Consider the following 14,572-nt stretch of genomic DNA (forward strand, 5'->3'; position numbering starts at 1 on the left):
CTAATTTTATGAAACTGTGTATCAATGTCTTAATAATGTGCATTATTTTAAGTGGAAAATAAAAAATGGAAACTTTCGGTTCAAACCCAGGACTTTCACTCTCTTAGCAGCATTTGTTTAGGAAGCAGTCATATAACTAATCTTTTTTGAAGACTAGATATATGACATAATCTTTTCTCCTCCTTTCCCCCATTACCTTTTTTTTTAAACAACACTTACATCAACTCTAGTAGGTAAAGCATGTTATTTTTGTTGTTCAGATGAAGGAGTCTGAAGTAACTTGTCCGAGCCTCAGAACTAGTAATCAGAATTGTTAGATATTAGAATCTATTCTATTCTAATGCTACTTTATTATGATAAATTTAGAAATCTGTAACTCAAGCACTTCTCCTTTAGCAAAAGTAAAAATAAAAGTAGAAATCTGTTTTTATGATACATTTTGTATAAACCTTAAGCAAAATGCAGAAGAAATATTTTAAAGAAAATAATATTATAAATTTGTCAATTCTGATTCTATCATGTACTCTACAGCATCAGCAATTGCAGTGTTTAAGTTAGAAACAGTTTTAGCTGAGAATCTTTCAATATCATTCTGTAACAGAAAACATTACAGGGGCACCTGGGTGGCTCAGTTAGTTGAGCATCCAACTTCGGCTCAGGTCATGATCTCACAGTTCGTGGGTTCGAGCTCACACATCGGGCTCTGTGCTGACAGCTCAGAGCTTGGAGCCTGCTTGGGATTCTGTGTTGCCCTCTCTCTGCCCCTCCCCCACCCATGCTCTGTGTCTCTCTTCCTTAAAAATAAACAAACACTTAAAAAAATTTTTTTGAAGAAAACATAAAGTAATTATTCCCAGTCCATATATAAGAAAACTGAACCAAAAATAGACTAAGGAACCTCCCCAAGGTCATGCAATGTGGTAGAGGATACCAGTAAGAACTCCTCAGTTGCCTGTTACTACACATAGATTGTGGGAGGCCTGGTTGACAAGAAGTCCTCCATTGAATGCAATCAAATCATGGCACAGACATAGCACATTTACATGTGTATAGTTATATTTTTATAAAACATTGTCAGGATGATGATATGTGATTGGATTACAATTCCAAAGAAATTAGATAAGTATTTATCTAACATTTGTCTTAACATTTATTTAAATTTATCTAGATTTCTTTTCTTGAATAACTCAACTCATTGACTGGATTTGTGACACCCAGGCCAGAAAAAATTTAACATCAGGAACCACAAACTCTTTTTAATTCAATACTCAGTGGAGGCTGAGGATGGAAATTGACTCCATTATTGACTCCTACATAAACTCAATTACAACAGTTTGGTCTTCATTAATTTGCAAGCACGTATTGAGCGCCACATGCCAGGCCTATGCTAGGTACAGGAGATAGAAAAACAGGCACAGGGACAATCCATGCCTTCAAAAGCTCACAGCCAGCTATTCACTACATATATATGTGCCCTAGGACTTTGAGGGCCAGCCTTGTTTTTCCTTGTCATCGTTGTCTTTTACACAAACTAAAACAGAACACAGCAGAGTAAAATCAAAACATCATGACCCATTGCACTTGGAAAGCATCAATTTTGCTACACCTTCACTAAGCCACAACCCCCAATAAAATTAACAAAACCAAGAAAATAAATATTTTCATATCATTGCAAGATGAAAACATTTTTTTAAATTATTAAATATCTTACATATATGAGAATCAAATTAAATGCCATTTAATGTTCAACCAGTTGGTCATCTACTTTTGGACATTTAAAATAAAGAAAGAAATACTTTGCATTTTGTAAATGAGCTGAATAATGTTCAGTTATGGCTCATTTGTTCCTGATCTTTGGGATTCTGTTGTTTTCTTCAGGTTTTCTCTTTGGCTTTCTGAGTGTTCTCATACCAAGTTAATATATGCAGAATTCTTACAACAATGCCTGGCATGTAGTAAATGCTCAATGAGGTATCATCATCATCATCATCATCATCACCATGGAAGTATTTTGAAAGGACTCAAAGAAATTCCATTGTGATTCCACTTTTCTGGAGCTTTAAAGCCTCCCCAATTTATCTGTGTGTCTTTTCTTTGAAGAAACACAGAGATAGGTATACTTAGAATGTGTGAATTATAAAAACAATAATTTTAACAGGAACCAGGATGCTCTGATTTAAGGATCTTTCCCCTTCTCAGGTGGCTTTTGTATCCCTCAGCTTGTGAGTCTGCACAACACACCATATCCTGCTCTGAAGTTTATGAGGCAGGCTTGGAGTTAGAAGAAAGACCTTTTCTTCTTGGGTTTGAGACCCACACATCTGAAGCTGTAAGCATTTTAGATCCCTTTGGTAGATGGGCCAAACAATACCATGAGATAAATTCTTTAAACATCATCTACTGTGTCACGTAAATTGCCTATTATTACTCACCAAAAGCCACAGTTTCCAAAGAAGTATTTCAGTAGTTCGGGGGTGTTAAAAAAGCTGTAGTAGACATGGCAATAACACTCAAACATTTATAATCTAATGAGGAAGACAATGAAGAGAAACAAGGAATGAAAGCATTTCACAGAAACACCCTATGCCAACCAATTATAGATATAGAAATGACATTAGGTAATTAGTGACACTAATTCAATAGTAAATATTTATTTGATGTTTATAATAGACCAAAGATTGTTCTAGACACTAGAGATATAGCAATAAGCATAAAAGACAGAAGTCCCTACTTTCAATGGGGACATTCTTACAGGGTGAATAGAAAATAAAAATACATTCTTAAGGGTGAATAGAAAATAAAAATAGAGGGGCACCTGGGTGACTCAGTCAACTGAGCATCCAACTCTTGCTTTTAGCTAAGGTCATGATACCAGGATCATGGGATGGAGCCCCGAGTTGGGCTTCTTGCTAAGCATGGAGCCTGCTTGGGCTTCTCTCTCTCTCTCTCTCTCTCTCTCTCTCTCTGCCCCTCTCCCCCACAGAAAGAAAGAAAGAAAGAAAGAAAGAAAGAAAGAAAGAAAGAAAGAAAATAGTAGTATGTTTGGTGTAATAAGCAGTAGGTGCTGTGGAGAAGAAAAAAGCAGGGCAAAGGGACAGAGGATCACTAGGGTAGGTCTGGGGTGGGGAGGCTGCTATTTCATTGAGAAGGGTCATGGAAGCCTAGACTTCGTGTGTATGGTTTGAGTGGAGACCTGAAGGAAGCAAGGGAAGAAATGCACAGACAATGGGATAAGAGGATTATAGGCAGAGACAAGGAAAATTGTAAGACCCAGGGAGGAAATGTGTTTGGAAGTGTCCAAGGAACAGTTAGGAGGCGAATGTGTTAGAGCCAAGTGAGCAAGAATAGGAATATGAGGGCAAGGAGGTAATGGCTGGACAGGTCATTGTAAGTCTTTTGTATGTTATTCTGAGTGAGATGAGAGACCACTGGAGCAGAGACATGCCTTGACTTCAATCTAAGAAGGATCACAGTAGCTGGCTGTTCTGTGCATGACAGACTACAGGAAGGGAGAGAGGATGCAGCGAGAGACTAGCTAGAAGGTGTTTGCACTAATTCAGCCAAGATATGATGATAACTTGGCCTGGGATGATAGCAGAGGCGATGGCAAGAAGAGAGGGATTCTGGACATGTTATGAAGGTATAGCCAACAGATTTGCTGAATTGGATCAGGGTATGAGAAAAAGAGTTGAGAGGAGTTTAAAAGTATTTCTGCAAAGAAATTATGAATTGAAGATAAGACTAATAATATAAATATAAGTGAACAACAGAGAAGTGGTCAAATTGACACTTTTCCTACTCTTAAAAAGCAGAAATTATCAAGAAAACTATATAAAATAAAGATTTTATAACCACACTATTGTTAGCAGTGAGCCTCATCCTAAGTAGATACTGTTCCTTGATAGTATGAAGCCATCATGATTAAGAAAACACACCACCATGATTTTATTTTTTTATTTAAAAAAATTTTTTTAATGTTTATTTACTTTTTGAGAGAGAGAGAGAGAGAGAGAGAGAGAAAGAGACAGAGTGTGAGTGGGGGAAGGGCAGAGAGAGAGAGGGAGACAGAATCCGAAGCGGGTTCCAGGCTCTGAGCTGTCAGCACAGAGCCTCACTTGAGACTCGTCCCCCCACAAGCTGTGAGATCATGACCTGAGCCGAAGTCAGACGCTTAACTGACTGAGCCACCCAGGCACCCCATCACCACCATGATTTTAAAAATAAGCATCACAAGTTTTAGCAAGATCAAATTTAAGTAAGAATAAAATTGTATTAAAAATAAAATTAAAATATCTTAACAATTTCAGCTTTACCCATTTCCCTTAAAATCTAGTTTTGGTGCATGCTTTGTAATGCATGTGTGTGTATATATGTGTGTGCAGGAAGAGAAAATTAACATAATTCATAAATAAAAATTACACAAAATACAGCATTCTCAATTGATGGTAAGAAGTCACTGTTATAAATATGGAGGGTGCTGAAAACTCTAGCAGAAATATAACATAAACAAAAGTTAAAGATACTAATCTTGGAGTGGGAGTTTAGTGGAATTCAAGGTAAAAGGGAGGGCAGAAGAAACTGATGGCTGGGATATCAATTCTAATTTGCAACCATGTGATGGTTTATATTTTCCAAGGGTTCCACACATAACATCTGATTCCATCCTCATGTCAACCCTGTGAAGTCAAGTCAGAAAAGGCATTATCTTTTTTTCATAAAGAGTGTGATACTCTCCTGAGCTCACTCAGATAGAAAGTGATGAGGCCAGGATTCACATTAAGGCCTCTGGCTCCACAGTCAGTTCCCTGTTAAGACATTCAATAAATATATCTGACAAATTAAGTGCTTACTCTTGGCTGAGTGTTGTACTAGGTGGTGCAGCTGCATCCAAAAGAGAGGAAAAGTCACTCCCTCCATTCCCATGTAGCCTTCAGGCTGGGTGGGGGTAGGGACATCAAACAAATGCCTGTGAAACTGTTTACTACATTTACAAAGCAATGTGTTTGTAAAAATGAAATAATAAATTTAGCTCATAAAGACTCGGGGGGGGGGGGGGGGGGCAAAAAGTAAAGTTAGAGTATTAGTCATTAGAGCAAAGTAAGATTAGCAGGTATAATAGGGCTCCTTTGGTGATTAAAGGTTCCCAGCTCAAACTGATGTTAAGAAGGAAAGTCACCAGCTAATAGTTCTGATAACCATGCGCTAGCAGGGCGTAGATGACGTCACCAGGAATCCATGCCTCTCCATCCCCAACACTGTTTTTCTCTGCCTTAGTTTTATTCCCAGACATGCTCTCACCAGGTGTTGGTAATCTGGCCAGAGCAGCTCCTGGTGAAATCCTACAAGCTCAGCCTTCTTCTCACAGTGGAAAAGAAAGCACTTCTTTCTGGATGGCACCAGCAAAGTAGGGTTTTGTGCCTGTCTCTGAAGCAATCACTGTGGCTAGAGGGTACTGTCCTCTGATTGGTCAGGCCTGGGGGACACGCCCAGTCGTGGGTAGCCATGGGGTCAGCCCCACCGGAAAAGCATGGACTGAGTGGGCAGAGGGATTTTTCCCCAGAGGAAAGTGGAGGTATTCCCACTAGAAAGGAAAATGGCTATCAGAAGGGCAAAATAGCAGAGGATCATTACAACAGGAAAGATTCCTGAGAGGAGTAATTTGTTCCAAAATTTGAAGGTAGTGTTTGGGTTTGGTTTTAATCTTATGGAATTCTGGGGAAGAGTTGGTGAAGGAGATTCATGACATACAAGCATACCCTGCAGAACATTGATTTGAATTTTTATACTTCACTTTTCCTTTCCTGTAAGTCTTAAGGACACTATTTATTCATGCAGGGATGTCCTGAACTGAGACTCATCATCTCCCTATCATGCCTTTTCTGGTCTCCACCCTTGTGAAGCTCGGGGGGTTCATATCCCTGAAGCTCCCAAAGAGAGCTTTTCAGACTCCTTCCCAGCCACTCACTGGCCTTTTGTGCTGACTTCTCCCTTTTAAGATTGCCTTTAGTGGGGCGCCTGGGTGGCTCAGTCGGTTAAGCAGCCGACTTCGGCTCAGGTCATGATCTCGCGGTCCGTGCCCCGCGTCGGGCTCTGTGCTGACAGCTCAGAGCCTGGAGCCTGTTTCAGATTCTGTGTCTCCCTCTCTCTGACCCTCCCCCGTTCATGCTTTGTCTCTCTCTGTCTCAAAAATAAATAAAAATTAAAAAAAAAAAAAAAGTGATTGCCTTTAGTGACCTAATAATAATTTGTTATTAAAGATGCAAGAGACAGTCCTCAAACTTCACCACTCCCACTCCCCTGGGCTCCCCAAGATTGGCTCTGTCCTCTTTTCAAGTTTGCATTTTCTCCTTTCCACAGAGGTTGGCAATTCTGCCTTTAAGAAATCCTCTCCACTCTATTATGTTCATCCCATACCCTTATCCCTGCCTTCCACTAATCACATCCACCGGGCCCTGCTGACCCTCTGTGACACTTTGAATTTTGGAGAATGGTCACATGTTGCAAAGTCCTACTCTAGAAGGCAGAATACTCCATTTCCTGCTCCTCCAATGGCCTTTATCTCTCCAGGCCTCCTCTCCTGTAACTCTGAAGCAGAGATAAGATTCCCAGAGGGAAGCATTTGCAAAGTGCTCTGAGTGCTTTGATGAAATTGATTAGATAAATGGAAACATAGTTTTTTGCAACTGCTCTAGCCTGTAAGAAAAATAAGTTATGTAAATGCAGTGGCTTGCCATTTGACAAATGATGAAGGTCCTTTGTAATTTTTAATATTATTTCATGAGAATTTTTTCCCAGCAATAAAAAAATCAGAATGATTGATTTGAAATGTTTAAAAAATAAATACTGCTTGATATCTTTAAAGCAGTACTTTCATTATCAATGATTGAATTAATATTTTGTTTAATTTTTTCTAGCTTCTCTCCTGAAGGGTTTGAAACATGCCAATATTGTGCTCCTGCACGACATAATCCATACCAAAGAGACACTGACATTTGTTTTTGAATACATGGTGAGTTGCCCCAGCATTTTATAAAGCATGAGGGAAAAGCCTGGTGCTTGTACAATGAATCTGTTAATATTTTATGGCATGATAAAACTTTCATTACAATGTGGAAAGTGTCATGGAAATTTTCATTATTATGATTGCCAGAGCTTATTGTTCTTACACTCCTTCTTTAGTCCTGCTTCTTTATCCACTGTATTTGTTGTCTTTTCCCCCCGTTACCAACAATAATAAATAAGCACTTTGAGCTTGCCTCCTCAATAAAACTTTTGTACTTATTTTTTATCTATTTTTAATTACCATCTGAGCAGAATCCAACATTTTTTCATTGACAATAAAGACATGAATCACAAGGTCTTTAAAAATTGTATACAAGTTTACTAAAAATAACTCATTTTCATATTTGTGAAAGGAAAAACACTCAGATATTAGCAGAAATAAATCATAGGGCATGTATACTTGACTTGCCTCCAAGGAGAGTGAGACATGCCCGCTCCACTGCCTTCAGTGGCAGTCATTTAAAATGAGCATCTTTTTGTGATGAGAAACAAGCTTCCTTGTAAGAAGCCATTTAGAAAGACACCCTGTGTTTGACCTTAATAGTGAGGTCTCAGGAAACCTGGTTATGTATCTTTTGTACTTTAGTCTCAAAAATTCTGAACTTTATAATACCTCTGACAGCCAATCTATGGTCTACTTTAGGACACTGTTCAAGCTCCACTAATGTTACTCTCTCCACCATTTTGTGTAGCACACAGACCTGGCCCAGTACATGTCTCAGCACCCAGGAGGGCTTCATCCTCACAATGTCAGGGTGAGTACTTTGAGAGTCAGGATTCAGGAGAAGAATTTTGAAACAGACTGTCATCACAAAGCAAAGTCTCATGATACTAAGTAAGAAGATGCCTATCATTGATATTCTAGAGAAAAGTTTTTTTCAAGAGTTGCCCCTCAAGATATAGAGCAATGTCTAGCTATTTTCCAGGCAGCTTAACCTTGTTAGTCATGGCCATCATGCAAATGTGTCTTTAAAAATATACACCAATGGGGGGCGCCTGGGTGGCTCAGTCGGTTAAGCGGCCGACTTCGGCTCAGGTCATGATCTCGCGGTCCGTGAGTTCGAGCCCCGCATCAGGCTCTGTGCTGACAGCTCAGAGCCTGGAGCCTGTTTCAGATTCTGTGTCTCCCTCTCTCTGACCCTCCCCCATTCATGCCTTGTCTCTCTCTGTCTCAAAAATAAATAAACGTTAAAAAAAATACACACCAATGAAAAAGAATTGCATTAAAAGGAAAGAAGTAAAGCTAAGACATTATAAAATAAATACCTTATTCGTGGCAGACTACTGTGGTCTGTGATAGTGTTGTACTTATATTTTCCCAATAGAATCAGCAAACAAACTACCTTTGTTAGGTCTAATTTAGTTATCTGTTTGCCTCTTATATCAGATCCTATTATAAATGGGACCAAATTCCATTTTCTAGTCATTGGAATAGAAATAATAATAAACTCTCAACTAGCTGTAATTCTATGTCTGTTATGAACTTTAGAAACCATTTTTATTTCATACTTTTCATGCCCTAAGGTTTTTATTGGCATTAATTAATTAATTGGTCCTTGATATAACATATATGAAATTTGTATATGATGTATTCATATTCATTCATTTAACTAATATTTATATTCCTTCTTTCCTTCATTCATTCAAGAATGATTGAGTACTTCATATTATATTAAGTTTTGAGGTTTCAATAATGAATAAGTTGTGTTTCTTACTTTCAATAAGCTTAAAGCCCGGTAAGATATATGGACTTAAATAGGCAATAAGAAGCAAAGTGATAAGGGCGATGGCCATGTTAACTAGAAACACTATGAGAATTCATAGTAAGGGGACCCATCCAGTCCTACAAGCAAAGGGGAAAAGAAGATTTGAGGACAAGGGGTTGAGGAGAGTGAAAACATTTTAAGATAGCTGGTGGAGAATGGGATAGAGACCTAATTAGGCAAAAAGAAGGAATGTCTAGTAGTGTGTTGAGGACTCCAGTGAGAATGAAAACCATTAAATTATCTTCATGATCATGGGATTTCCTTTTTAATGGCAGCGCTTAGCAATTCAAATAGAGGAATATAAAAAGTAGACTGTTAGAGTGATTCAGAGTTGGGGTTTTGCCAGACATATGAAAGAAAAAGACAGTTGGGCAAGAGAGTTGAGGAGACTGTCAAGAGAGAGGTTACAGTGATGGTCAGAGACTTCTAAAAGGAGCCTAATCTGAGGGAAGGAAGTGAAGATAGGCAGGTTGCTGATAGCTAGGGACAGAATAGAAGAGCCAAGGAACTAGAGATGTTGATTAGATAGAGGAAGGCTTAGAGAAAGAATAACTGTGAGAAAGATAGAATATTTTCAGGCTTGAGTGACTCTCATACCAGGCACTGTGCTAAATGGTTAGAAGGATAAAAAGCCATGAAGAAGACATGAGTCCTGCCCTCAGGGGCCTTACAACCAAAAACAAGAGATAAGAAATATGCACCAATACTATTACAGGACATTTGTGAATAATACCGAGTGAGAAATAAGGCCTCATGTAGATGTACAAAAAAAAATAAAAGATATCTTCTCATTTTAAGAGCTTTTATTAAGGCAGACATTAAAAGATACATTGCATTTCAAGAGTCTGTAATAGGGGAAGATGTCACAGAAGGAAGGAATGTTTTCAGCAAAGATACAGAACAGAGAAGTAGAGGATGTGTTCAGGAAAGAGGATCCCAGAGTCATGGACTGTTAGGGTTAAATGAACTGCATTACTTTTCAGTCTTTGTGTTTTGACCCATTAGCGGGTTATGAAATCAATTTGGCAATCAGTAACCAGCATTTTAAAAAATGAAATAGAATAGATGAGAAAAGAATAGAAAATATTAGGGTATGTTACACCTAGTAAGAATAAGTATTATTTTGTGCAACTTTTGTGCCACTTGAAACAGCGCTTATATCTATGTATGAATGCAAGTACTGGATACACATGTATTTCTTATGGTAAGTTGCAGCAGGAAAAAAAAGCCTTAAAAACTCTGGGCTGCTCTAACTTTCTTAATTTGCAGAATTGGAATCCAAGGTTTGATAAGACAAATATTTTGCCTGAAGTTATAGAACCAGTTTTTGCCATTGCTAAAAATGATTCTTGGTTAAGATTCTTTTCCAGAGTACTGCATCTCTGGTCCTATTGGCCCTAAATAGAGAATATATTAGTAAAATGAGGATATGTAAGTCTGGAAAAATAGATTCGGTAGGTGGTTGAGAACCTTATTTTCTAAGATGTGGACTATATTTCTTAGACAGTAGAGCCATTCAAGGGGTTTGCATTGAGAGAGAATAACATGATCAGAAGGAAATTTATGTAACTGTGGTCTGTGGGATGGATTAAAGAGTAGGGGATTTCATTAGGAGTTCATTGATGTGGGCTGGCCCAGTGCTTCTCAAACTTCAATGAGCAGATGAATGACCTGGGCATCTGATTCAGGAAATCTAGGGTAAAGGCCTTAGCCTCTGGGTTTCTAACATAATCTCCTTGATTGACCAGAAGAATTATAGCTCTATTACAGAAATAGAAGAAGTTGATTGAAGAGGAGGAGGAGGAGAATTCCTGTTTTAGACATAGTGAGCTTCTAGTTGAGGTGGAAACCCAAAGGAAAATGAGCAGCAAAACAATTGGAGAGGAGATTGGTGCCCAAGAGGAAGATAGACGCTGGAGATGTGTAGACTTGAGGGCAATTGGAACATGTAGTTTGTAGTTAAAGACAAGAGAGTAGATAGCCCAAAGAGCAAATACACAAAGATAAAAGAACTGATTATAGAACTTTTGCCTTTAGGGGTTGAGAGAGGAACAGGACAGCAAGAGACAAAAGAAAGAAGCTTTTAGGAATGTAGAGGATCCAGAAAAATACACTCTCATGGAAATCAAAGGAAAAGACAATTTCAGGGAAGGCATGGTTGAGAGTGTCACTAATACCAGGAATACAATTGAAAACCATACTTGACTATTTTGTGGATTTGTGAGGGATACACTAATAAATAGAGGGGTTTATTAGGGGTATGTGGAAGCACAAAGGAAAAAGTTTTCCCATCAAAACAAGTGGGAGTAGGGATGAGTTCTCCATAGCCAGGGCAGCAGTGAAAATGCTCACTCTGGCCCAGGTGGCACTAGCCCAATGAAATTATCTTGTCCCCAAGAGCCTCACTGTGTTGGAAACAGGACGAACCCCTGGGGTATGGGAAGTCTCTCTGGAAAGAATCACCTGAGATCTGGCTTGGTGTTGACTGAGAAAACACCATGGGATTGAGTTCTATTAATGGTGCTTTGGTGGTGTGAAGGAAGAATCCAGGTTGCAAAGGATTCAAGAGTGAGTGAGTGGTGAGGTTAGTCAGGGCAGACTGCAGTTTTGAGAAGTGTGGCTCTAAAATACCATATGTGTGGGGCGCCTGAGTGGCTCAGTCAGTTGGGCGCCTGACTTCGGCTCAGGTCATGATCTCACAGTTCGTGAGTTGGAGCCCCATGTCAGGCTCTGTGCTGGCAGCTTGGAGCCTGGAGCCTGCTTCGGATTCTGTGTCTCCCTCTCTCTCTGCCCCTTCTCGGCTCACACACACACACACTCTCTCTCTCTCAAAAATAAATAAAATGTTAAAAAAATAAAAATAAAATAAAATACCATACATAAATACTGCAGCGCTTTACCATTTACAAATGCTTGTGGACATTCATGTGGAGCCCGGGAGGAAAGGGATTGAAGAGCAAGAAGGTGAGGGCGGGTGTGACTAATTAGTGAGAGCAGTCTGTACTCCAACATGAAAGGCGTTTCAGGCTGGCCCACTAAGAAATTCTGTCTCTGACTCAGCCAGCTCCCTCTTCCTTTCCCTGTCAAGTTTTAATTTTCTTTTCGCCAGTTTCTCAGAATGGTGTAGTGGAGTTAGGCTGGTCTGAGTTTGAGTTTTGGCCCTGACAGTTTCTAGACATGTTTTTAAAGTATCTTTGAGCCCTATTTTTCTTATCTGTAAATCAAGGACAAGCGTTATCTCCCTCACAGATTACTTTGAGGACTATGAAAGGTGCTAGGCATACAATAAATGTTGTTTTCCCCTTCCTCCCTTCTGTCTCTCTCCCTCAATTGTCTGTTGCTCCCACTTTCCTCAGTATTTTCACATTGAAAAGCACTAGGAAAACTCATAGAACCAGTGAACATAGGAGTGTCAGGAAATTTTTAACATTCTTAAATGGCTCCTGAGCCTGATGTAGGACCTGCATGAAACTACACAGACACAGCTGTGCCATGGTGGGCAAACTCCCCAGGCCTCTTTGGTCAGATCGAGCTGCCCCTCTGCTTGCCTCCAATGTCTCCTAGTCATTGCTAGGCCAGTAAACGTGCCAGCATCTCCGAAGTTCCCAGTTTCCAGGATGTGATGCAAAAAGTGTGATGGATTTACCTGCACAGCTCTGCATCTGCTATTGTGCCTCCGTCTCCAGGAATGCTGGGGCTGGGCTTTTCTCTTCTAAACTGCCAGAACATGTCCTCGGTTGGCATAGGTCTTTGTAAACACTAATGTTGGTGTTTCAATTCTCAATTGCCAGTGGCACTGGAAAAGAGCAAAAGACATTGGAATCCTAAGCATTCTGTTTTTCCTTAAGCATCTACATTGGTGGGAACCTAATAATGTCTTTGGTTTCTATGCCTTATAACCACATGCAACATTTTAAAAATTTGGGCACAGAATGTATTTTTCCCTCTTATTTCTTCAACTATTTATTCCTTAATCTCTTTCTTTTCTTTTCTTTTTTGGTCTATTGTTTTTTTGTTTTTGTTTTTTCCCTGTTTTTGGTCTTTCTTCCTTTTAGTCAAATGGCTGCAATATAGCTTGTTTTCAGCTTTGAACTTCAGACTTAAAAATAGGTTTAAAAGGTAATGGTTCCTTTATTTCCTAATTCCATCTAAAGATATATTTCCTAGTCTGGTCTCCTTGTGTTATGTTTTTAAAAGGGCTTCATATCAGAGAGCCTGGAAAACTTAAGCAGTTGTAAACCTTAGAATATCATTTCCAGGTCAACTTTGATCTTATATGCCAAGTTCATCGGTGGGAAAAAAAATTAAATCTTTCACATCTAAATCAATAACTAGTTCCGAAGGAAACTTCAAAGTTTCCCTTTAGATTTTTAAGGAAGGGTAATTCCTCCAGTATCAAAGAAATGAGATGTCAGGAAAAGGCAGAATCCCTTTGTTTAGGACATGGTCTACTTATTTGACTTTCCTTGTCTTTTTTTTCCCCTCTCTGAATGTAAATTTTTTTTTCCTCTCAAGAAACACTTTTACTATATTCTTTCAGATGACTGTTTTTGATTTAGAGGAGAAATCAACACATAGTGGCTCAAATCTCCTTAGATAAGGTGTTCATTCCTTCCAGCTTTTCATGTTTCAACTTTTGCGGGGCCTGGCATACATCCACCACCAACACGTTCTTCACAGGGACCTGAAACCTCAGAACTTACTCATCAGTCACCTGGGAGAGCTCAAACTGGCTGATTTTGGTAAGTCTCCCCTCAAGTGTCTTTCTGGGCTATGAACAATGATGCTTTTGTGTGCATGTGTTTAAAGCATTGACTAGGCCTGGCCTTTGAAAATCGGAGGCCCATGGAACGTGGTGCTTTGTGAGGATGTCAAACTACCATATAGGAAGTGTGAGGCAAGAAACAGGGCAAGTTTGGTAGCTTCTTAGGAGTCCATCAAGTCCCAGTCTAATCAGATCCTAAAACTTGGGTACCTCTACTGCCCCATTGCCATTTTTTATAGAGAGACATTTGTAGAGAGAACTGTACCTAGTAGGTTTTCCTACATCTGAATGGATATAAAAATTCAGAATAGATCAAGGTTATCCCATGATGACAGGTAAAGAGGTAAACCCCAGATTATAGGATGGACTCCTGTCACAGTAGAGGCTTCAGAGCACTTGTTCTGGTCACCTATCTATAGAGCTGTGTTGCATGAGTACCTGAGGTTTTTATTCCTATCAAAGTGACAACAGATTTCCCTGGGGTATCACTGTATCACTGTATCTTTCCATTTTAGTACTTATCACAGTTTATAACAATATATACACATATATTTGTGTAATGATTTTGTCTACTCTGCTAGACTGTAAGCATTATGAAGACAACCTGAGTCCATTTTGCTTATCATCATATCCCTAAGGCCTGACACCACAGTAGGTGCTTAATAAATATTTGTTAAAAAAACTAGAGCTGAGGAACCACTCTTCTCTGTTTGGCAGATATCAGATGGTTGCACTATAGCTACAGTACTTTATTCTGACATATTAGTTTTCATCTGAGCATATAAGCATTTGGCAGATACTCATTTATGAATTCCCACAACTGAGAACTCATCTACTGAGGTTTTTTTCCCAGCTGCACATCATGTGATTCTGTGAGATAAGTAGCTGACCAACAAAAGTACTCTTATATTCCAGAGAACTTGAGAGTGATGTGTTCAAGGCCTTACCAAACTAATTAGTTTGGATTAGCAGTCCCCAC

At 39.2% G+C, this 14,572-nt stretch overlaps 1 protein-coding gene across 4 annotated transcripts in view; it reads left to right on the forward strand.

Moving 5' to 3' along the window:
* The window catches only part of CDK15 (cyclin dependent kinase 15), an 84,379-nt gene that overhangs the window by 12,200 nt on the left and 57,607 nt on the right, over window positions 1-14,572 (forward strand). For all 4 annotated transcript variants that reach the window (XM_045480769.1, XM_045480770.1, XM_045480767.1 and 1 more), the window contains exons 5-7: window positions 6,915-7,009; window positions 7,755-7,817; window positions 13,447-13,570. In XM_045480769.1, coding sequence (XP_045336725.1) covers window positions 6,915-7,009; window positions 7,755-7,817; window positions 13,447-13,570 — 282 coding nt within the window. The remainder of the gene's footprint in view (window positions 1-6,914; window positions 7,010-7,754; window positions 7,818-13,446; window positions 13,571-14,572) is intronic.

The sequence above is a fragment of the Leopardus geoffroyi genome, chromosome C1 (genome assembly GCF_018350155.1).
Source record: "Leopardus geoffroyi isolate Oge1 chromosome C1, O.geoffroyi_Oge1_pat1.0, whole genome shotgun sequence".
NCBI lineage: Eukaryota > Metazoa > Chordata > Mammalia > Carnivora > Felidae > Leopardus > Leopardus geoffroyi.